Source organism: Haliotis cracherodii, unplaced genomic scaffold, assembly GCF_022045235.1.
Source record: "Haliotis cracherodii isolate W230 unplaced genomic scaffold, xgHalCrac1.p SCAF_7, whole genome shotgun sequence".
In the NCBI taxonomy this organism is placed as follows: domain Eukaryota; kingdom Metazoa; phylum Mollusca; class Gastropoda; order Lepetellida; family Haliotidae; genus Haliotis; species Haliotis cracherodii.
The window spans coordinates 25267624-25292785 of NW_027266330.1; the positions used below are offsets into that span (position 1 = coordinate 25267624).

At 41.0% G+C, this 25162-nt stretch overlaps 2 protein-coding genes across 3 annotated transcripts in view; one reads left to right on the forward strand and one right to left on the reverse strand.

Annotated features, from left to right (window-relative positions):
• Window positions 1–11277, forward strand: part of LOC139448471 (uncharacterized) — a 48330-nt gene extending 37053 nt beyond the window's left edge. Inside the window, exon 25 of the mRNA XM_071230018.1 lies at window positions 6569–11277. Within this exon, the coding sequence (XP_071086119.1) occupies window positions 6569–7260 (692 nt within the window). The 3' untranslated portion in view covers window positions 7261–11277. The remainder of the gene's footprint in view (window positions 1–6568) is intronic.
• Window positions 11278–11790: 513 nt separating this feature from the next.
• The window catches only part of LOC139448206 (4'-phosphopantetheine phosphatase-like), a 30143-nt gene continuing 16771 nt past the window's right edge, over window positions 11791–25162 (reverse strand). Inside the window, exons 9-16 of one of the 2 annotated variants that reach the window (XM_071229724.1) lie at window positions 22313–22394; window positions 21780–21880; window positions 18893–19048; window positions 17986–18098; window positions 15916–16208; window positions 14927–15009; window positions 13855–14024; window positions 11791–12166 (exon numbers count right to left, since the gene is read on the reverse strand). In XM_071229724.1, coding sequence (XP_071085825.1) covers window positions 11929–12166; window positions 13855–14024; window positions 14927–15009; window positions 15916–16208; window positions 17986–18098; window positions 18893–19048; window positions 21780–21880; window positions 22313–22394 — 1236 coding nt within the window. In that variant the 3' untranslated portion in view covers window positions 11791–11928. Of the gene's footprint in view, window positions 12167–13854; window positions 14025–14926; window positions 15085–15915; window positions 16209–17985; window positions 18099–18892; window positions 19049–21779; window positions 21881–22312; window positions 22395–25162 lie in introns of both variants that reach the window. The other variant, XM_071229723.1, reaches the window with a different exon arrangement.

Below are 25162 nucleotides of genomic sequence, written 5' to 3' on the forward strand. Positions count from 1 at the left end.
CTGCGAAAGTCCATGGTTCGATCCATGGACCGTACTTGTTGTTACGCTGTCTGGCGCTCGGCATTAAGAGGCTAAAATAAAGACTGGTCCGCTCTGGGGCAGTATACTGTGTATGAATGGGGTATTCATGTTAAGGGGCGGTCGAGTAGCCATGTGATTTAAGCGTTCGCTCGTCACACCGAAGACCCGGGTTCGATTTCCGACATGGGTACATTGTGTGAAGCCCATTTCTGGTGTCCCCCGCCGTGGTATTGCTGGAATATTGCTAAAAGCAGCGTACAACCATACTCACTCACTCACTATTCATATTAAACTGCAGCATCATATCTCAGTGAGCTAGCACTATAAATCGGCATCAATCCGGACTTGTACAAGCGCACACACGACGAAGCTAGTCGAAGCTTATCAATCAGATCCTGAGAACATTTGCCTGATCCTATACGAGTACCATTGATTCAGCGAACCACGGCCGAGGGTGTCCCAGGAAGTTTATGGTATTGCGTGTCCGTTAGTCAGTCAACCCATTGCGGCTATAGACCTAGCCACTGACCCTATCACAGCGTCTCTACCTACTCCGGCGAATGATTCTACTTCTGCATTCTCTATGAACATGTTGGAACAGCTCTTCAACCAGCAGAAAGGAATGATGGAGTCGATGTTTGAGTCCCGCTTCTCCGCTCTATCTCAAGAGATGGAGATACTTAAAAAGAAGCAGACAGTATTGGCTAAGAAGAGTCAAGGCCAAGAGGCTGCATCGGGGGACAGTCATCTGTCCAGACCACAGCCACAGCCATAGGCCAGCCAGGTAGAAGCTCCCAAGCTGACCCGACTTCACGCGGGTTCACTGAATACACTCGGTAATGTTTCAGATGGTTGCACACGGGTTCACTGGATACACTAGAAAATGTTTCATTTGGCTAAACGTGTTCACTGAATACACTCAGTAATGATTTAAGTGTTTGAACAAGGGTTCACCGAATACACTCGGTGATGTCTCAATTGATTGCGAACGGCCTGACTGAATATCCTTGGTAGTGTTTCATGTTGTTGCACATGGGTTCACTGAATACGACAGGTAATGTTTCAGTCGGTACCATTCAAGTTCAATGAATTGACTTGGCAATGTTTCAGATGTTAGAACACTTGTTCAATGAATACACTCGGTACTGTTTCAGGTGGTTGAACACATGTTCACTGATCGCACTCGGTAATGTTTTAAGTGGTTGCACAAAGGTTCACCAAATACACTAGGTAATGTCTCAATTGATTGCGCACGGCTTGACTGAATATTCTTGGTAGTGTTTCATGTTGTTCCACACGGGTTCACTGAATACACCCACTAATGTTACAGTTGGCTGCAGGAGTGGTCGGGTAGCGTAGTGGTTAAAGCGTTCGCTCGTCACGCCGAAGACCCAGGTTCGATACCCGACATGGGTAAAATGTGTGAAGCCCATTTTCTGGTGTCCCCTGCCGTGATATTGCTTGCATATTGCTATAACTGGCGTAAAACCATACTCACTCACTCATTCACTCACTTTGCTGCATACGGGTTCATTCAATACACTCGGTAATCTTTCAGATGATTGCACACGGGTTCACTCAAAACAGTCGGTAATGTTTCAGATGGTTGCACACAGGTTCACTGGGTGCACTAGAAAATGTTTCATTTGATTACACAGGCGTTCACTAAATACACACAGTAATGTTTCAGTTGGCTGCACACGGGTTCAATGAAGACACTCGGTAATGTTTCAGGTGATTGCACACGGAATCACTGCGTACACTCGGTAATGTTTCAGGTGGTTGCAGACGGGTTCTCTGAATACACTTAGTAATGTTTCAGGTGGTCGCACATGGGTTCACTGGATACATTTAGTAATGTTTCAGGTGGTCGCACATGGGTTGACTGAATACACTCGATAATCTTTCAGATGGTTGCGCACAGGTTCACTGGATACACTCAGTAATGTTTCAGGTGGTTGCACACGGTTTCACTGAATCCACTCGGCAATGTTTCAGATGTTAGCACACTGGTTCACTGAATACACTCGATGATTTTTTAAGTGGTTGCACAAGGGTTCACCGAATACACTCGGCAATGTCTCATTTGATTTCGCAAGGCTTGACTGAATATTCTTGGTTGTGTTTCATGTTGTTGTACACGGGTTCACTGAAAACAGCCGGTAATGCTTCAAGTGACCGCCAACAGGTTCACTGAATACACTCGATAATGTTACAGTTGGTGATATACAAGTTCACTGAATTGACTCGACAATGTTTCAGATGTTAGCACACTGTTCTACTGAATACACTGGGTTATGTTTCATTTGTCTACACACGGGTTCACTGAATACACGCATTAATGTTTCAGGTGGTCGCACACAGGTTGAGTGTATACACTCGACAATGTATCAGATGGTCGCACACGGGTTCTCTGAATACACTCAGTAATGTTTCAGGCGGTGGCACACGGGTTCTCTGAATACACTCAGTAATGTTTCAGGTGGTTGTACACGGGTCCAATAAATACACTGGGCAATGTTTCAGTAGGTCACACACGGGTTGAGTTTTTACACTTGGTAATGTTTCAGGTGGTGGCACACGGGTTCGCTGAATACATTCAGGAATGTTTCATGTGATTCCACACGTGTTAACTGAATAAAGTCAGTAATGTTTAAGGTGGTTGTACACAGGTTCACTGATTACACTCAGTGATGTTTCAGGTGGTTGCACACGGGTCCAGTGGTGGTTGCACACAGGTTGTCTGAATACAGTCAGTAATGTTTCAGGTGATCGCACACGGGTTGTCTGAATACACTCGGTAATGTTTCAGGTGGTCGCACACGGGTCCAATGGTGGTTGCACACAGGTTGTCTGAATACAGTCAGTAATGTTTCAGGTGACCGCACACGGGTTGTCTGAATACACTCGGTAATGTTTCAGGTGGTCGCACACGGGTCCAGTGGTGGTTGCACACAGGTTGTCTGTTTCATGTGGAATACACTGGGTAATATTTGAAGTGATTGCCAGTAACGTTTCAGGTGGTCGCACACAGGTGATATATAGTTTAATTCTCTGTATACACTCTGTTATGTTTCAGGTGATTGCACACGGATTCACTGAACACACTCTGTAACGTTTCAGGTGTTTACGCACGGGTTCACTGCATACACTAGGTGCCGTTTTAATTACACATTGGTTTACTGAATACACTGGGTAATGTTTCACATGGTTGCACGCTGGTTAACTGCATATACTCGGCAATATTTCACGTGGGTTACCTGCATATACTCGGTAATATTTCACAGCGGTTAACTGCATATACTTGGTAATATTGTACGTGGTTGCACTAGGGTTCCCTCTCCCTCTCTCATAAAATAACACAGGCGGACTAACACGAGCACCTCTGTTTTGCAAATGTGAATAACGTCACACTTCTGGGTTTGTGAATACAAACGGAGTGAAAATATTTGCCCAAGGTACAATACGGGGAAAGCTTTGTCCAGCTGGTTTTATCAGACAGTGGAATCTAGTGACCGTTGTATATGTTCCAGTATGGTTACAACAATTCCCCTTGACATCTGCGTGTATTTATATCCTCAAATCACATCGATAGACATTCATCATTTAATCAAAGGATGTAGTGATATCATGAAACATGTGGGCGCACTTCCTTATTTATTGCAGAGCCAGCTAACGGCTGCGTTTGCGCGATGCGGCGATTGATTCAAAATTGAAACTTTAAGTAGCGAACGTGATAAAATATATTTGTGGTACAAGATGACAGATGTGCGAGACGTTGGCTGTTATAAAGCTTGAGTCTTTATTTCGTGTTCAATGACAAAGGTCAATGACAATCATTGGCATTTAGTTATTCTCATGAAAACACTGGTTTCATTGTCTCGCACAAAGGAAACTTGAAAATGCATTTATATGTATATTTAGTGACAAAAGGTCAGATTTGAACATACTTTGCAAAGGATTTAGGTCTATTATGTCTATATTTACTTTTTATAAGAATTGATTGGTACACGTAATCATATACGAAATGCCATTTGCGTGTAATCCGAACTCTAAGATGAAATCTACGTCAGATCTAATTTTTTTAAATGTTCATTACACCTCATCTGGTTTTACAACACATTAATTAACTATACTATGATAAGGAACACATTAAAAGTATATTAAACTATATATCAAAGCGACGCTAGATACATTTTTATACAGTTTAGTGTCGGAATTAAGAGTTAAAGTTTTCGGCTCACGTATGGGTGTTTATGTCATGATACCAGGCAATATGAGTTATTATCAAATAAGGGGCGGTCGGATCGGGTAGCCTAGTGGGTAAAGCGTTAGGTTCGATTTCCAACTTGGGTGCATTTCTGGTGTCCCCCGCCATGTGTGTTTGTTTGTTTGTTTATTTGTTGTTTAACGCCGCACTCAGCAATATTCCAGCTATATGACGGCGGTCTGTAAATAATCGAGTCTGGACCAGACAATCCAGTGATTAATATCATGAGCATCGATCCATGCAATTGGGACCGAAGACATGCATCACCTTTTACGACAAGCGTAGTCGCCTTTTACCGCAAGCATGGGTTCCTGAAGACCTATTCTACCCCGGATCGTCCCCCGCCATGATATTGCAGGAATATTGCTAAAGGCGGCGTAAAACCATACTCACTCAGTCACCCACTATTATCAAAAATGTGTTGACAGTTACAAAAGCAAAGTATTATTCTACCATGACCTCATCCTCGACCATCCAGTGTATTATATCGTCATTCAATTACGATGAATAGCTGCCAAAGTTCCGTTATCTGTGTTATCATAACTCTTCTTCTCGCTCGAATGTAATTTGATTGCACGTCGTCAGTCTTGATGCCGCTTATTTCAATTCGGCCTCTGCAAGAAGCTATGTTGACGTATGAGTCCAGGGTATTTATGATAATAGTATGTAGACATAATATAATCGTCTGTGATTTGTCTTTATTCAACATAATTTGAAAACACTGAGTTACATTATAACTAGATTGAATAAATTAATTCAGTATGTGCTAATCATCAACGAAGTGCTATTTGTGCGTAATCTGAACTTTAGGTTTCCTGAATCCCTAATGACACAAAAATAGATCTCTCACCTGCTTTTCAATTGCATGTATAGCAAACTATATGTCTGCGTTGATGCAGCAGTAATGAACCACACTCTGATATAGAAGGTAATAGTGAGTGAGTGAGTTGGGTTTAACGCCGCTTTTAAAAGTATTCCAGTTATATCACGGCGTGTCAGCTTAATGTGGGAGGAAAGCCCGAAGTGATGCAGGTCTCAGACGTTTACCACTTCGGTGAAACCCACGAGCACGGGTATGGTGCTGACAAACCTAGAAACATAATCGGGGCGAATCGGGATTCGAACCCACAATCAAAGGTTACTGGCACGCCCAAGGGACTCAACTCTGCACAGCGAATCGCGGCGCCTTAGACGACTGGGCCACCCGTGCCCTCCAGAGAAGGTAATTAAAGTATTGTATGGAAATAAATGTTATTTATAACACACCACATACAACTTTGATACTGTCCTTGTTATGTCTCTAACTGAAATTATGTAAAAAGTTGACATGTGGAGCACATCAGAAGAGAGTGACAACATTACATCGGTGATGGTACGAATGAGTTGGATGCTGTGTAGTGCTCGCACAGACGCTACTTTCTTTAAAAAACATTATTACAAACAAAGCACGATTGAAGAAGGATTTTGAATGAAAAATCGACTCACAGATAGGTTAAGTGAGGCAATATGAATATGATGTATTACTTTACAATCGAACTGTGTTGGTGAAAGTTTTCTCACACATCAGTGTAGATATACGATGCAAAGTACGTTGATATCAAATGTAATAAATGTATTATTTTGGTGTTTATTCATTTATCAACCATTGTAATTATGTGTAATAAACATTTAGAATTCCCACACGTATAGTTATAACATACATCCCACCATTCCCCGCCAGTAGACAAGACAGCCTCTCCGCCCAGCGAGTGTGATGGTGTGACTGTGAAAGTGACTGAAGCGGACATAGAAGTTACCTGTTCATGTGATGTCTGTTGTCTGTACAAATGTCAAAATGTCTCCACTTGATGTAGTTTTCTGTTTCATTGTATTCTATATTATACAAGAGAAGTTTAGAAGTCACACAGTGGCACTTAAACATGAAGTTATGTAAATATTACTGCTTATTGTGACAAAGAGCCTCAATGTCTGACTTCTATATCACAGCAATAGGGCGGAACAAATGTTTGTCAAAAAATGTTTTATGTGGTGTTGATTTGATCATTAAACCATGTAACTTTGTATAAAATACAGTTAGAATTCACATACAAATAGTTTTGCAGTATATCTATTCCGATATGAGTCACAATAGTGACCGAATTCACGAACTGCTGAAGCTCACGGTCGAATACTTAGTGCGCTGTTTACAGATAATCTCACGAGATTCACAATAAATGTCCGACTTTGTCTCTGCAGTAAATAAACTTATCACACAACAAACGCCATCTATATTTCCAGGTCCTAAACTACATCTGGACGCCGCTCGAACCAACACACACGGGTGTCACGTAACTACAGACGGTGAGCTGGTCAACTCGACACCCGACACACGGCATGATGATAACAGGCGCAGGCTACGGAGGTATTGGGGGACCTGTGCCTCCACCCCCATCCCCCTTCCTCCACCCCACCCCACTCTCACCCCGGTATACAGCCCTCCCAGATACTGGGAGACACTAAGCAGGTTCAGGGTGGTGGGTGGAGAGTGGTGGTTGGTGCATGACCTGGAGATGGGGGTGGGTGAGGCAGGACAGGTGGACAGTGGGTGGTGGGCTTCACTACAGCGTCGCTCCTGGTGTGTCCGTGTAGGGAGATGTGGCAGACACGGGGAGAGTCCCTGTACCAGGATGTATCGGGAATGGAAGCAGGGCGAGTGTCAGCAGACCACCATGTCCCGCACTTCCGGCATACAGGCCACCCTCCGCTATGGTGTTGTGCTGGATGTGGGGAGGGGCAGACTCGCCTTTATTGACCTTAACAGGGGGATTGTTTTAGTCAAGTTTGATGAGTCATTTAGGGAAGACCTGTACCCCATGTTTGGTGTTTGGCCGTGGCCAGAGGACTACACTGCCAACATGAAACTGATCAGCGGCGAAGACATCGTCATCACCGACACCAAGAAGTCACTGATTCACGATGCGCTGACTTAGGACATGACGATGTGTGGAGTTAGCAGTGTAATTCAAGGTTGTAGAATCTGCTGTGTCAATGACGAGAACTGAACTGAGTGAAGCGGACATATAAGTGTCCGGTTCTTCTGCTATTTCATGTTTACAAAAACTAACAAAGTTAGCTAAACGTGATGTTTTGCGGCACGAGAGGGTTGAACTGTGTATAGAAAGTATTTAGAATTATCACATGAGTATCTGTATGTTGACAGTATTGCCGTAGTGACTTCCAATATGAGACACTGTATGTTGTTTTGCGGCACGAGAGGGTTGTACAGTGTATAGAAAGTATTAAGAATTATCACATGAGTATCTGTATGTTGACAGTATTGCCGTAGTGACTTCCAATATGAGACACTGTATGTTGTTTTGCGGCACGAGAGGGTTGTACAGTGTATAGAAAGTATTTAGAATTATCACATGAGTATCTGTATGTTGACAGTATTGCTGTAGTGACTTCCAATATGAGACACTGTATGTTGTTTTGCGGCACGAGAGGGTTGTACAGTGTATAGAAAGTATTTAGAATTATCACATGAGTATCTGTATGTTGACAGTATTGCTGTAGTGACTTCCAATATGAGACACTGTATGTTGTTTTGCTGCACGAGAGGCTTGAACTGTTTATAGAAAGTATTTAGAATTATCACATGAGTATCTGTATGTTGACAGTATTGCTGTAGTGACTTCCAATATGAGACAATGTATGGTGTTTTGAGATTTAATGTGATGTGTAAATGAGGGAAGTGCAGTTTTACAAAAGTTGTTTCAATTAGCAATTTTTTTTAATTTCACTTCACTTGTCTGTGTATTATAACTGTATTGAATCCACACATAAATAGTTCTATAATCATATTATTTTTGTAGCAACTTAAATATGACGCTTTGTAAAAGTGAGAGCACAAGACTGACACAAGTTGTTCCAAATAACATTCTTCTTTATTTCACTTCACTATCCTGTTATTACAACTGTTTGAATTGACACACAAATTGTTCTTAATCATATCAGTGTTTCAGCAACTTCTTGATAACACATTTTTTCATACCCTTAAGAATGATTTTGTAATAGTGAGACCACAAGAATGACAAAATGTGTTTCAAATAATAGTTTTCGGGTTTTCACGTCATTTGTGTATATTACATCTGTTGTCAATCTAACAGTCAGTTTTATGGATATTTCTTATCTACCCACAATAGGGCACATTTTCTTGATCCCTTATAGAAGTTACACGCTTTTGATATAGGTTGATTACTTATTATCTCTTTTTATTTTGTACGTTTACATGGCAAGAAGTTGGACTTAGGTTCTATAAGGGTGGTGTTCATTTCCGGAGCGTAACTCAAAAACTGTTTAATACTTTCTTACATAACTTTGCATGTCTACCAGGCACATACTGAACTGGTGCCTTTTGCTATTTAGGAATTTTTAATTTTTTGGTTTTTTTTACGTTTCTATGGCAACAAGTTGGATTTAAATTTTAATATTAGCGTGGGTTCACTTATGGAGTATATATAACAAATAAACTGTTAAATATTTCCTTGCCAAACATTGCATGTCTATATATAAAGCACATACTAAACTGGTGCCATTTGATATTCAGGAGTTTTTAGAAATGTTTATTTTAGAATTTCCATTGCAGCTATTTTGACATGGGCTAAGAGAAATGTTGAGTCAGTTACCTGGTTTGGGACCATAAAGTGTTAATGGGCGGGGGATATAGATGACTTTGTTGACTATACACGTGTTTAGTTATTGTTTCTTGTAATTTGTCATTTGTTTGCATAAAAAACCCCACAGAAACACACTTGTTTTACTTTAAATTTCATATGGATGAGACCATGGTGGATCTTTTGTGGGTAAACAATGTATGCTTCTTCAAGAACATTCAACTCTTGACTCATTACATACAGAATTGCACATTTACTTGTGGTTACTTTACAGACAGCTGCCGGGGGGATATGTCATCTTTCTGATGACTCTTGTTAAAGATTGTGACAAAGTTGTTTCAAATTGCAATTTTCATTATTTAGTTTTCAGTTTCAATTTTCAGTTTGTGAATAATGTGAATACAGCTTATTATCTCCCTGGTCCTGACGGGGGGAAACCAGCGGTTTGCAGCACCAGAACCAGCTAGCTCCTTCATTATCATGGCGTAATGGGGACCTATATATACTCACTGACAAAAGAAATACGAATACTATATATGATGATTAATACTAGTATATGAAGAATTACTCATATTCAAGAAATATTAGATTGGGTTGATGCACAAACGAGCATACTTTTGTGTTGTGTGAACCGATGAACGCATCACATGTGACATTCTAGACCCATGACTCGAGATGCAACATGAGTCTCTTGCAGGATTAGGTGTAAAATTCGGAAATGTGCAACATATCGTGATAACAATAAAGACGCTGTGGTAACACTTGACTGACTGTTAGTTTTGTCATTAAGTGGTACACTTTGGAAACATCTCTATTTAACATGCATACTTCTCTATACGTGTCTATGGTTCGTGTTTCTTTTGCTGGTGATTATATTTTGTCTCGGAAATCCCACAGAGATTGAATCATGCTCGGAGATTTTGACAAATCAAAGTTGTAATTGAAGTTTTATTGAATTTATTGAAAGGTCCACATAATTACATGCATAAGCTAACATAGCTGCAATATACCAGTGCCACGTCCCATGGCCACCCAGTCTATGAGTATATGCTTAATTATGTCGCGACAGATACGTTAATGTTGCCTCATAGAAAACAACACAATTCTTAAATATTTTGAATAAGGAAATTCTCAACTTATGTTGATGTGGGTGTTCCATATTTCGTCAGAGAAAACATAACATGAGGGGTTTAATTCAACGCTTCTGTATTTATTCTTGCTGGGAATTCTCAGAGGTTGCCCAGGAATGTTGAAGTCCGTCAGTGAATACATCATTTCAAGAACACGGTCTCGTGAAAGACGTTCGATTGTGTCGTTCATGCGACCGACCTCTCGTCCAATGTAAAAGCTGTATATTGTGTAAACTTCAAATTAAAAAAATATTTAAACATGAATTTACTGTGCAATGTTTGATGTCAGAGGGAGGTCAGGCATCAATGTAATACTCTTTGAAGAACAATGTTGTTTTCATGACTTACCTCACATTATAATTTCAATGTATGGACAGCTTTTTCAAGTCTGCCTTTTAATTAATGCTATAGCCATCTTAAAGCTTTATGCGTGACAACTCGATCTAAATCAGAGTTTAATTTTTATCCATGTTTCATTTTTTATCTCTCTCTCTCTCTCCCCCCCCCCCCCGGGCATATAATGCGGGGGATATAGCGATCAGCCAGTCTGTCTGTCCGTCCGTCTGTAATCATTTCCTTTTACCGGGGCAGAATTCGAAAACCATTCAGTGTATTTGATCAAAACTTGGCAAATCTATCAGGTACATACTGAAGTGGTGCCTTTTGATATTTGGGGATTTTCCTAATTTTTATTTTTTTAAATATTAATGGAATGAAGTTGGACATTGACTCAATTTGGGATGGGGTTCGTTTCTGGGGCAGAATTCGAAAACAATTCAGTGTATTTGATCGAAACTTGGCAAAGCTATCAGGCACATACTGAAGTGGTGCCTTTTGATTTTGATTTTTTTTACGAATTTTGATTTTTAATAATTTTTATGGAAAGAAGTTGGACCTACACTGCATTGGGGAACGGGTTCATTTCCGGGCCAGAATTTGAAAACCATTCAGTGGGTAAATAATGTATGCTTCTTAAAGAACATTCAACTGTTGACTCATTCCATACAGAATTGCTCATTTACTAGTGGTTACTTTACAGACAGCTGCGGGGGCGATATGTCATCTTTCTGATGACTCTTGTTTATATTTCTCTACTTTCTCTTGAAACATTAAACGTGTTTTAATCATGATGATTCCTGTTATGTTTTTCTTGAAACACACGCAGTTGTTGTAATGACAGCGGTGTGCATTCAAGATGCTCTCTGGGTGCCTATGTAGTTCAGATTACACATTTCTGTGGACTACCAGATCATCAATGAAATCACATGGCACCATACTATGCTGTCCATGGTCATATTGCCTAATACCCAGTCATTTCTTGATGAAATAATCAAACCGTTGGCTTTCAAGGCAATCAATTTGAACATTGAATTTTGTCCCTCTAGGCAATAGGTACTTAATTCACATGCAATGAAGAGGCTTTCTGTGTGGAAACAGGTTTATTGCAAATTTGTGTGTGCACCGAGCATGACCTCTCTTATCAGATGTTTCCCAAATATTCCAGAAAACTTTCTTGATACGAAAAGTATGCTCTGTATGTTTACCCTGAATGTGTATCACCAAAGATTGTGCTATTTATTTTATCTCTCCATGCAGGTTTTCTTTTACGTTATCCACAGAAACAAGAGATGACACCCCAAATGGATCAGCATGACAAAGAAACAAGTCCTTCTGCAACAATAACTCATACACAAGTTTGACATCTATTGTTTATTTAGGATACATTTTCAATCATACATTTCTTTCATTTCGTGTATCTTGAGTTTTCTTTCATAAAATACTATCAGAAGTTTGATATTCTTGAGTACCATTGTTAAAAGCATATCACATGAACACCGGAGCCTGGCTGTTGTCATGAGGTGTTGTTGGATGCCGACACGCGACGTGACCTCTCGTACTTGAACATCACATTGAACATGTCCCCACCAAAGCGGTTTGCCAACCACCGGTTCTTTATCACAGCTACTTTCAGACACTCACAGGAGAAGGCTGCTTCAAAGTTTGTGTGGATCGCTCGACCCATGCCTTCAATAATGATAAGATCTGTGTCCATGGTCTTGATGGTATCCACAAGACATTGGTCTATCAACCTGTAGAAAAACAACAACTTGCATCTTTACTGATGAGCAAGTATTCAACACGTGGAAGGGAGAGTGGGGGTTGTTCGATTCCCCACACACCTGACGTTTACTTCTGTAATATTGATTGAATATTACATAAAGAGGCTTCAAATTGCACTCACTCAATACATAAAGGAGTTGTTAATTAGTCGGTGCATAAATCTACAAATCCTGTTGCTAGATATTAAGGCATATATAAGATCTCCTCACTGAAATCGATGACCAACTATCAAAAACAGTGATCTACACACATTCAAACAGCAGTTGATTTTGAAATGAAACATCATCAAACAACTGATAACTGACTGGATCTCAGAAAGTAGTACACACACACACTCAAAGTATAGTATGGTCAACTAAATTTTAGTATGAAATGAATACAAAAATTATGTTTGCCTACAGAATTATGCTCTCATATTAGGCTGAAAGAAATAACAAAATTGGTTCTCAGGCAATGGCAATATTTGTAAATATAGTGCAGATATGCGGCCTTTTTTTCTTGTTCAAACTAGTATGGAACTAAATAACAGTTGTGTACAATCAACCTGGGAAAGGGCCTCCCTACATAAATGTATTTCTTGATGAGTAAAAAACTGGAAAATAGTGGTGGACTACCGTTGGACTACCAGTGTGTGCATAATACACACATACTATGCGCTTTTGATTTTATCTCACTACGCGAAGACGTTATCGTGTGCACACAACACCGGAAGAAGCGTGTTAACAAATCTGTACAAAAGTCCGCAAGTTAGTCCTGTTATTACACCATCTTGCTATAAAAGTGTTCATTGTGTATCTGACTTAAGTTTGTAATCCATTATATCACTTTTCTCAAAGATTCCATTCAATTTCGTTACATTAATTCCAGCAAATTCGTGTATGATCTGATCAGCAAATCACATCAACTGACCATGAACTCACCTTGAAATGAACATTAGTCAGAGATACAGAGTCTTCTGTCTTCCTATCAATTACTATGGAATTTCTTTTCAGTTATGATATTGGCCATGACATAAAGTATTTTTTATACTAAATCACCCATAGATCGAGGAAAAAATGTGTAAACATATGATGGCTATTTCCGGCTTATTTTACAAGACAAATACACATGTAATCTTAATCTCTGCGTATGAAACATTGTCCGGCATACAGTCCACAAATACCACTGAATTTTTAAATCATCATGTCTTGTGGTGTTTTATCATACATTTCATGTTTTCCTTGACCAAATTTGCAAACAGCAAAACAAGCAAACAAACTCCTATTGCCGCCATGACCATTACACACGCGATGCACAGTGAACCAGTGCACATGTAAAGGGAAGTAACTGTGTGCTATATTGGAGCAAGTTGTTTTTAAGTATTGTAGCATTTCACTGATGGGGTCATGTGTTTGAGACGTGGAATATTATAGGATATTTTTTTTTGAAAATGGAAATAAAAACGAAACGTGCGGCGGACCTTGTGATGATGCAGCGGTGCTTGAGAGCCAAGACTTTTTCGTTTAACTTTACAAATCATCATCTACCGATGTCAATCCCATTACAGCACATATCTGTATAACACTACCAGTGCTAAGCTTTTTAGTTTACCTTGGGCATATTAGGTTAACACGGGATCATTTATATAGGTATGCTGATTATACATCATTTATTTTACCTGAGATCTAAACATGGTGAACCTTGACCCGATTCCATCACGAGGAGCCTTCCTTCTGTGAGGGCCTGGTTTATCTCCCCTGAAATTGCAGCCACATGTTTGGTGATCAGCTGTAGTTCACTGAATGTGACATCATTCAGAGTGGGACGGGAGTTGGCACACAGAATCACCTGAAGGAAAGATGCTGATGAATGCATGGAACTCAACTATCAGTTAAAGCCTAAGGATCAGATGTACCAAGATTCATTCCACCTGCAAAAAGTTAAGCACGCCCTACGATAATGATTTATAACATGTGACCATTATTTTCAACAGTAAGGGCAATGGTGATTATGACAAGGCTGGTGTTCCATCAAAAGGATGTTACCATTAATGCCAAAAGTGGCTGCAGTTGCCTGCCCCTTCAGTAGATCCAACATCTGACTGGAGGGATGAGATGCAGGTCGGGGTAAGCATCCGGCCACCTAGAGGGCTTACTTAATTGCCACTGAACCTTTGAACTACAGGTGTCATCGTGGGACTCAAAGTGACATTTGTATCCAGAATTAGCCACCTAAATCGTCATATGAACTCTGCTTTCCATACTTATTAGATATTGTCTTGGGGTGAAAACATCACCGGTGGTTGTGCTAAGATATCGTGATTAAAATCTAACATCAGCTGACAATGGTGGTGATTTCCGATTGTCAGAGGGTTCTTAAAGATCACATTTGTTTATCCGAGCTCGTTAGTCAGTAACTTCATTCCACCACTAGTTTCCTCAGACATTGACATATTTCCAGGGGTGCTGTCCAGGTGTATATTAACACTCTGAAATTGGTTCTGGCAAGTTAAATATTCGATGCAAGTAAAAGTATGTTTAAACCATAAACAGACAGCTATAAGCATGACAGGCAGGTAACCAAAACTTTATAACACATGAAAAATAACACATCACAGTAATTGTTTGTGTTGTCATGGCTGCCTATCATCGGTGTATCCACTTTATCCAAACATAGCAAGCAATGACAAAATATGCCTTATCATTACCATAGACACCATCACTATTCAGCCTGAAAGTAGGATCACTTACACTGGTCCCTCGAGACAGCAGCTCCCTGGTCAGAGGGATCACACCCAGAATGATGTCAGCACCACTGTTGTCGCAGAAGATGGCTGCACATTTGTGGGGTGGGGACCTAGACAGTCTAGCTTTCCAGGCATCAAAGTCATCAAATAGCCACGGACGCCCTACAATAACACAGGGCACAGTTTTTGTACTCGGTTAGGAAAATATCAGAGAATGTGTAACAGCGTGTGTTCATTAACAGTTGTTCCATTATCTTCAGTTTGTAATTAACTCGAGTCCTGTTTATACTCCTCAAACAATGTGGCCGCCCAGTTCTCATGTCAATTCTCTCTTACACAAGGCATGCTATGGGACCTACTCCTGCCTCAAACAATGTGGCCACCCAGTTCTCATGTTAATTCTCTCTTACACAAGGCATGCTATGGACCTACTCCTGCCTCTAACAATGTGGCCACCCACTTCTCATGTTAATTCTCTCTTACACAAGGCATCCTGTGGGCCTACTCCTGCCTCTAACAATGTGGCCACCCACTTCTCATTTTCATTCTCTCTTACACAAGGCATGAGGTGGACCTACTCCTGCCTCTAACAATGTGGCCACCCACTTCTCATTTTCATTCTCTCTTACACAAGGCATGAGGTGGACCTACTCCTGCCTCTAACAATGTGGCCACCCACTTCTCATTTTCATTCTCTCTTACACAAGGCATGCGGTGGACCTACTCCTGCCTCTAACAATGTGGCCACCCAGTTCTCATTTTCATTCTCTCTTACACAAGGCATGCTGTGGGACCTACACCTGCCTCTAACAATGTGGCCACCCAGTTCTTATTTTCATTCTCTCTTACACAAGGCATGCTATGGACCTACTCCTGCCTCTAACAATGTGGCCATCCAGTTCTCATTGCAATTATCCCTTACACAAGGCATGCTGTGGGACCTACTCCTGTTTAAAACGTAGTAAGGGAGTCAGTCTGCAAGAATCCTCTTACCTTGCAGTTTATCCTGAGCATCAGCAAAGCCAAACTCCTGTGTCTCCATGATCTTCCTGACCTCCATTGCTCCCCAGTCAAAGACATTCCCTGCTAGCAGACCCTTGGCTAGTGCCATCTGTCGGTCATCCCAGGACAGTGTGTCCAAGTGATTCAGGTGACCATCGAGTGACTTCAGAGCCTGCTCATTCTCAAACTGTTTCTGCTGGGAAAATGGGTCTGTGAAGTCTAGCTCGGACAGAAACTGACTGCTTGTGTCCAGTAGGGTCCTGACATTCAGAGACCCAAAACAACTGTGAAAATAAAGACACAAAATACTATTATAAAAACTGAACTATCAAACTCTGGGATTTTTCTATTCTTTTAGATCAGATCCATACAATATGTACCGGGTAATGTCATAATGATACATGATCAACATGAGAAAGCAAGCACATAGTGCTGAGGTGATCTTAATATAATATACAGATTGTCGTTGCACTACAATTGCTTTGTGGAACAGGGCCCTGATCTTTAGCAAGATCAACAGCTATGGGGGGGAAGAGGGTACGTGCATGCGTGGAGATTCTCCCATGAGAAAGCGAGCACACTTGTGCCTGGAATATGACGATCTCACACTGGAACCGAACACATGTACAGTCGAACACCATAACGTCGGATCCAACAGAAGTCAGGCTTGTGTTGACCAAATCTTTTGATGTTACAAACTAGTAGGGATTTGTCGGTGGCAATCACTAACCAAACTGTGTTGAAGAGAATGTTGGCAGTCTAGATGCTAGAAAGTCTAGACATTTGTGTATTCTTGACGTCATCTGACCACACCCACCTTAGTCTGAATTGCTGAGAGCCCTCCCCACCCTTGTAGGAAGGTTTCCACAAACAGCCAACAAGTGGAAATAAAGGACTCCGCCAGAGACTCAAAGGTTTACCACTGGACGGGGGATGCAGAGACCTATCTCATGCTGCCAGGAAATCGGACTGATCACTGTCTGACCCAGGTTGGAGAAAGCCTGAAGAGGTTGAAGTTGGAGTCTACCCCATCTGGTAATATAATGTGCCGACGGGAGGGAACCCGACTGTGCTGGTGAGAGCCACATGTCTCTGGATAGGGTTTGAGACACCAGCGGCCGAATCTGTATCTATCGTCTTGGGGAACCAAGAGGCTGTTTGAAAACCCACGAGGAGTGAGAGGGAGGGAGTGAGGGATGGAGGGAGTTGGCGCTACCATCTTTTTAAGCACTACTTCAGCAATAACACAGTGTTTGTACCAGCAACGTGCTTCACACATACCTATGGGGGGAAACAAATGCAGGCCTACGGTGTGATGAGAAACACATAACCACACCAGCAGCTGAATCTGTAACCTGAACAAAGGCTGTTTAAAAAAACACGAGGAGTGAGAGGGAGGGATGAAGGGAGTTGGCGCTAACATCTTTATAAGCAATATTTTTGCAATATCACAGTGTTTGTACCAGCAATGGGCTTCACACATGGACTTACCAAAACCCATATGACAACATTGCAAAAAAAATGCATACATAAAATAATGCAACAACACAATAGATGCACGAATCCCAGGTGATCTTTTTGTAAAACACAATCCTACATATATACAGGAACACTGAAAAGTACACAAGAACTATGTGCAACAAAAACCGAAGTGAGTATATAGCCACGTAAAGACAAACTTAGAAAGGATATCAAAGAACTGGACGAAACCATGTCTGTAGCACAGGAGAAAGTTCAAGGGCAGGTAACTCTGCATGGGTGGCTAACGACCAGGGTGGATTTGGACAAGCTGTATACCCTGTCATAGCACGGTACCGGTAATAACAATTAAACCATTTTCAACTGAACATGCTATATGCCAGCTACGTGACAAGACTAGTGACAAACACAATGCAATTAAATAACATATTTAAACTCTACGAGTATATGACAACTTCAGCACAAACTCTTCTATTTACATTCAAAACCAGTCCATGAGGACTCCATGCAAAACTGTTCCCACAAGTACATCATGAGAAGACATCCTGCTGATGGGTCCAGTCCTGTCATCATTCAACTCACCACGGGTTGGCCTTGAGCACGCTGAGTCGGTCCAGGTACCTGGACTTGAACTTGTCTGCTCTTTCCACAGCATCAGGTGAACTTGGCTGACTCTTTATAGCTTGCAGCTTGCTCTAGCAGTAAATAACATTACTACCTTATCAATAGTTACTTTCACACTTTGGAGTATAATCATGTGACCAAGTCATATTAAAACCTTGATTCAGAAAAAGTAATATATCCCTGAATGAAAGGATTTAGAGAACACATTTATAGATAGTCATATAGTTATTGTGTAAAACATTATCTTATGAAAATCCAGAAGGAACTAACCACATGAAATAGTAATTAAACACAGGATGCACCTCCAGACTCCTCCTCCCAAATGAAGAGAACCCTCAGGTTCTGAGTGAACCCTTTCTAAACTCATACAAAGTTCAACTCATAACGGCAGCATTGTACAATCAGACAGATAACATTCTTGAAAAATAAAGAAAAAAACATATTAGGTAAACAAGTAAGGCTTAAAAAAATAAAAGTATTGGTTCTCTGACTTTTGAAAATATAGTGAGGGCTGGAGGTGGTATTTTTTATGTTGTTTGCTGGTTAAAACTAGTGTGTAACCAGATAAACAGTCGTGTACCATCAACCTTGGAAATGGCCTTCCTACATAAAGAAGAATGCAAACTCCTTTTGCTGCCATGACTAGAACACATTATGTGCAGTAAAGCAGTGGGCATGTAAAGGGAAGTAACTGTGTGCTACTTTGGATCACAATGTTTTTAGGTATAAGGGTTTCTTTCTTTTATTGAAAATGGAAATAAAAAGGAAACGTGTGGCAGACTTTAGGATGATGCGGCGATGCCTGTGAACCACCAAGACTATTACTTTTTTTAGTCTACCCAAGGAAAATCTGCCCCTGAAGTACCTTGTCAGCTCCCTGAGAAAAGCACTGCAGCCAATATTCCCTGGCCTCAGCATCTTTGGTGAGATCTACTGTGTCAGGGTAGTAGCTGTTCACATCCAGCAGCAGGGTGCATGGCAGTAGGGGACGTTCCAGGCGGTCTATCTCAAGGTGGTCAAACTGCAGAAAAGATAACATGCAAAGATCATGCATAAACACATAAACTAAATTTTACATTGGTCTTAACAATGTCATTCAAACATAGAAAAAAAGTTACATATTGACACATGAATAATCTAATCAGTGGACGGCCAAAATATATTTTAACATGATTACCATGAGGAAGAGAGTCCACTGTCATTGCTAATCACCTATCAGCTCTAATTAACTGTTAAGTCTTGGTTTCCTGTTGTCCATAGCTGATCACCCATCAGCTCTAATTTACTGTTAAGTCTTGGTTTCCTGTTGTCCATAGCTGATCACCCATCAGCTCTAATTTACTGTTAAGTCTTGGTTTCCTGTTGTCCATAGCTGATCACCCATCAGCTCTAATTAACTGTTAAGTCTTGGTTTCCTGTTGTCCATAGCTGATCACCCATCAGCTCTAATTTACTGTTAAGTCTTGGTTTCCTGTTGTCCATAGATGATCACCCATCAGCCCTAAGTAACTGTTAAGTCTTGGTTTCCTGTTGTCCATAGCTGATCACCCATCAGCTCTAATTAACTGTTAAGTCTTGGTTTCCTGTTGTCCATATCTGATCACCCATCAGCGCTAAGTAACTGTGAGTTCTTGGTTTCCTGTTGTCCATATCTGATCCCCCATCAGCGCTAAGTAACTGTTAAGTCTTGGTTTCCTGTTGTCCATAGATGATCACCCATCAGCGCTAAGCAACTGTCAAGTCTTGGTTTCCTGTTGTCCATATCTGATCACCCATCAGCGCTAAGTAACTGTTAAGTCTTGGTTTCCTGTTGTCCATACCTGATCACCCATCAGCATTAAGTAACTGTTAAGTCTTGGTTTCCTGTTGTCCATACCTGATCACCCATCAGCATTAAGTAACTGTTAAGTCTTGTTTTCCTGTTGTCCATAGCTGATCACCCATCAGCGCTAAGTAACTGTTAAGTCTTGGTTTCCTGTTGTCCATATCTGATCACCCATCAGCGCTAAGTAACTGTTAAGTCTTGGTTTCCTGTTGTCCATACCTGATCACCCATCAGCATTAAGTAACTGTTAAGTCTTGGTTTCCTGTTGTCCATACCTGATCACCCATCAGCATTAAGTAACTGTTAAGTCTTGTTTTCCTGTTGTCCATATCTGATCACCCATCAGCGCTAAGTAACTGTTAAGTCTTGGTTTCCTGTTGTCCATATCTGATCACCCCTCAGCCCTAATTAACTGTTGGCTTCCCTTGTTAAGTTTCAACCTATATTATTTTTTACTTTTGTTGTTCTTACAGGTACATATATATGTTCTCTGCCTCGTAGCATTTATTCACCTGATGAAGGAGTAAGTATATACTTCGAAACGTTGTGTTCCTCATCATAAAGAAGTTGGCATCCATAGAGTCTCTTCCTTGTTTGTATCACTTCTAAATGCCATTCAAAGACATGATTACCATGGCAATGGAGGTCAAAGGTCACAGTCATGCCCAATATGAAATTGTGTAACTTAATGTAGGCATGTTGGTGATTCCACCTGCTGACAGACCCTATATCGGTAATGCAACAATCCCACTTTGGGAAGTACATGTATTCAAGACGGAGGTGCCAAGTTAACTGGTCAAGTGTTTAATATATGTTGAGAAATGTATGTATTTATTAAGTGTTGATATATTATGAATACGATATGATGTCATGATAGTACAGCGACATGAAAAAAAAACGTACATTGATGCATAAATGTAGATATGGCAAATGTGTCTCTTTTTAATCCTTATATATAGAACATGTACAATGCAGTACATTTGTTTTCTGCTGTCCGATCGCTTATATGTCTGCCAAAAATAAGTTTGAGTCGGATGTGTCCAACCCCAGAAAAGTGAGTGAGTTGGGTCTAACGCTGCGTTTAACTGTATTCCAGTTATATCGCGGCGTATCAGCTTAATGTGGGAGGAAAGCCTGAAGTAATGCAGGTCTCAGACGTTTACCACTTCAGTGAAACCCACGAGCATGGATATGGTGCTGACAAACCTAGAAACATAATCGGGGCGAACCAGGATTCGAACCAACAATCATAGGTTTCTGGTGTGCCCAAGGGATGCAACTCTGCACAGCGAATCGCGGCGCCTTAGACAACTGGGCCACCCGTGCCCCCTATCCACAGAAAAGACAAACTATATCTCTAGTGACCACTAATTCCAGTTTGACTGTATTTACAGGATATGAAAAATGGCTGTCATGGGCACTGACTATGGAAGCCATGTTCAGAATTGAGCAGCACTCTGTTGGCAAAGTAGGTTAGACACCAATGCTGGGATCAAACTCCCAATATCAGCTTCATGATCCCAGTGCTTTCTCACAGATGGCCAACAGGCAGTAAACAACATTTACAGGAGCAAGTGAAAGTCATGGCAAAAAAATCAAGATAATACAGTACATGATAATATACATATTTAGAGAATAATTTTCAAGATTTGACAAAGATTATCTGTCCTGAATGAATATATTTTATAATACCCGCTCCTTGGAGAGGGATTTTCAGCATCAATTCATGAGGGATAGATCCTGGGTAATACGTATTTTCGAGTTGCAAGTAGCCAATACAAAGTCCTTGTAGGTCGTTAAAAGTGTCAAAGTTATTGTGGATGGACAAAGGGTTCAGTTCAAGGGAAATAAAAACATTCCACGATGGTTGACTGATCTGTGATTCCCAGGAAATCGCTCTGGCAAATAATCAATAAAACATCCGTACCATTGAGCTCCTGCTTTTGGCGATGTCAAAACACTTCTGTTTGGGGCTGACAAGACCAGAACTGCCAGCAAAATGTTCTCCCCATGAATATCTCTCAGTATCTGGGAAAAAAAATATTACTAAGTCTAAAAAAATGATAGTCTTGGTTCTCAGGCATCGCCCGCATCATCCTAAAGTCTGCTGCATCTTTCGTTTTTATTTCCATTTTTTTTAAATTTAAAAAAACTTTACATATTCTGCGTCTTGGACACACGACCCCGTCAGTGAAATGCTACAATATTTAAGAGCAACATTGTTTTGCCAAAGCTACAGTGTATTGTAAAACAATTTTGGTTACATACCAGTTTAAACCACCCCCAAACAACAAAACACCGCCCACCTGCACAATTTTTTTGAAAGCCATTGCCTGAGAACCAATACTTTTATTTTTTTAAGCCTAGGTAAATTGTAACAGTGTGCACTTAGTTACAACCCATACAATGCACTTAGTTTGGACTCCTAGCTAAATCCCTGACATGACAACAAATACTCACCCTCTTCCTCCTCCCCTTTGAGGAAGGCGCCAATGGCTCCCAGGTAACCCTCATGTCTCAAGAACAGTGCCTGGATTTCCCCCTGAAAGTATGCAGGAGTACCCAGTTATCCCAACTGTTGTTACTGTACTGCAAAGTGAGTGAGTTGGGTTCAATGTCACTTTTAACAGTATTCCAGTTATATTACGGCGTGTCAGCTTAATGTGGGAGGAAAGCCCGAAGTGACGCAGGTCTCAGACGTTTACCACTTCGCTGAAACCCACGAGCACGGATATGGTGCTGACAAACCTAGTAACATAATCGGGGCAGACTGGGATTCGAACCCACAATCATAGGTTTCTGGTGTGCCCAAGGGACGCAACTCTGCACAGCGAATCGCGGCGTCTCAGACGACTGGGCCACCCGTGACCCCTGTACTGCAAAGATTCATGTGCACAGATACAGTATGCTGCCAAGGAAGACATATACTGGCTAGCGAGCAGTTATCCTAAAGGACCAATTAATACCAGCACCCTGTTACAGCTCTTATGATATTGGCTTGTTTTACTTTTCCATTAGAAGGGAGAAATATTTATCTGAAAATGATTGTCAAATCTGTATGGAAATATGAAAACAAACCTGAGAAGCATCTTGCTCAAATACGCCTGTAGAAAAGGTGAGGTGAGGTGAAATGGGGTTTAACGTCGCGTCCAAGAGTATTGCACCTATATAGCGACGTGCATGCACGTGTGTGTGTGTATGTGTGGCTGCTTGTACTAGTCCGGACTGATGCCGATTTATAGTGCTAGTCCACTGAGATACCATGCTGTAGTTTAACATGAATACCCCACTCAGACACAGTATACTGACTCCGAGCCGACCAGTCCTTGTTTCAGCCCCTTGATGCTGAGCGCCAGACAGGGTAACAACAAGTACCATCTTTTAACGTCTTTTGGTAAGACGCGGCAGGGGATCGAACCCCGGACCTTCCGCTCTCGGGGCGGACGCTCTACCACTAGACCACGGAGGCGGTCCGGTAGAAAAGACACACAGAGAGTGTCACGTAACTTGTTCACGTAAACAAAGATCCAGCAAAAAGGTGATGCATATTTAGTTCAGGTATTACTTACAATCTGTCACCTCTTCCATAATATACAATTTAACAAACTAATGAAGCATGTTTTTCAAACATGCATAACCAGAATGCACATCTCAATAAGAAGTGTTATTTATGAGGGTGTGTGGATCGAATTAGAAGAATATTGGTTTGTGTCTGTTGTCACATGACACATTGATAAAATATATCTTATCATATCAAATAAAATACCTGAAAATCAAATCAAACTTTTTCCTCAGAATATAGGCACATTTGTCCATGGTTTCACAAACATCAAAGAAAGTGGTACAGTAAACATAGTTTAGTATTTAAGAAATAACAAGGAAAACATGGTGATACCTGGTAGATTTATATTAAAGGAATATCATGGTAATTCCCCTTCCAGCCAAGTTTGAACAATACCGTGGACCACAAGTGCAGTCATGATTCACCTGACAACACTTCCTCTGAATTACAGTATTATGTCTTCCAAAACACTGGCTCTACCTAAGAAGGGAGCCAGGAATACAAGAAATATGGTACTATTGCAAGTCTTCAAAACAGTCAAAAGGTATTGGGAACCTAGATCCGGACAACCACCAGACATTCCCTGACAAATTGAGAGTCCTTTAGGATTAGGTTTAAACTATCTTCCAAGAGGGGGTAGTCTAGTGGTTAAAGTGTTTGCTTGTTAAGCTAGACACTGGTTCGTTTCCCCACATGGGTACATGCGGCGTAAAACCATACTCACTCACTCACTATCTGCCAGGACATTCACCTCCTCAATATGTACACAATCAATATGGAATCCAATGGCATACCCATAGGACAGGTGACACTCAACAGGACCTGCTGTACATGTATGAACAATCTTGATACAAACACTTACCTTTGACCAGTAGTTGATGGCAAAAGTTATAGTGTGCATACCTATAGGACAGGTGACACTCAATAGGACCTGCTGTACATGTATGAACAATGTTGATACAAACACTTACCTTTGACCAGTAGTTGATGGCAAAAGTTATGGTGTGCATACCTATAGGACAGGTGACACTCAACAGGACCTGCTGTGAATGTGTGGTCAATGTTGATACAAGCACTTACCTTTGACCAGTAGTTGATGGCAAAAGTTATAGTGTGCATACCTATAGGACAGGTGACACTCAATAGGACCTGCTGTACATGTATCAACAATGTTGATACAAACACTTACCTTTGACCAGTAGTTGATGGCAAAAGTTATAGTGTGCATACCTATAGGACAGGTGACACTCAACAGGACCTGCTGTACATGTATGAACAATGTTGATACAAACATTTACCTTTGACCAGTAGTTGATGGCAAAAGTTATGGTGTGCATACCTATAGGACAGGTGACACTCAACAGGACCTGCTGTGAATGTGTGGTCAATGTTGATACAAGCACTTACCTTTGACCAGTAGTTGATGGCAAAAGTTATAGTGTGCATACCTATAGGACAGGTGACACTCAACAGGACCTGCTGTACATGTATGAACAATGTTGATACAAACACTTACCTTTGACCAGTAGTTGATGGCAAAAGTTATAGTGTGCATACCTATAGGACAGGTGACACTCAATAGGACCTGCTGTACATGTATGAACAATGTTGATACAAACACTTACCTTTGACCAGTAGTTGATGGCAAAAGTTATAGTGTGCATACCTATAGGACAGGTGACACTCAATAGGACCTGCTGTACATGTATGAACAATGTTGATACAAACACTTACCTTTGACCAGTAGT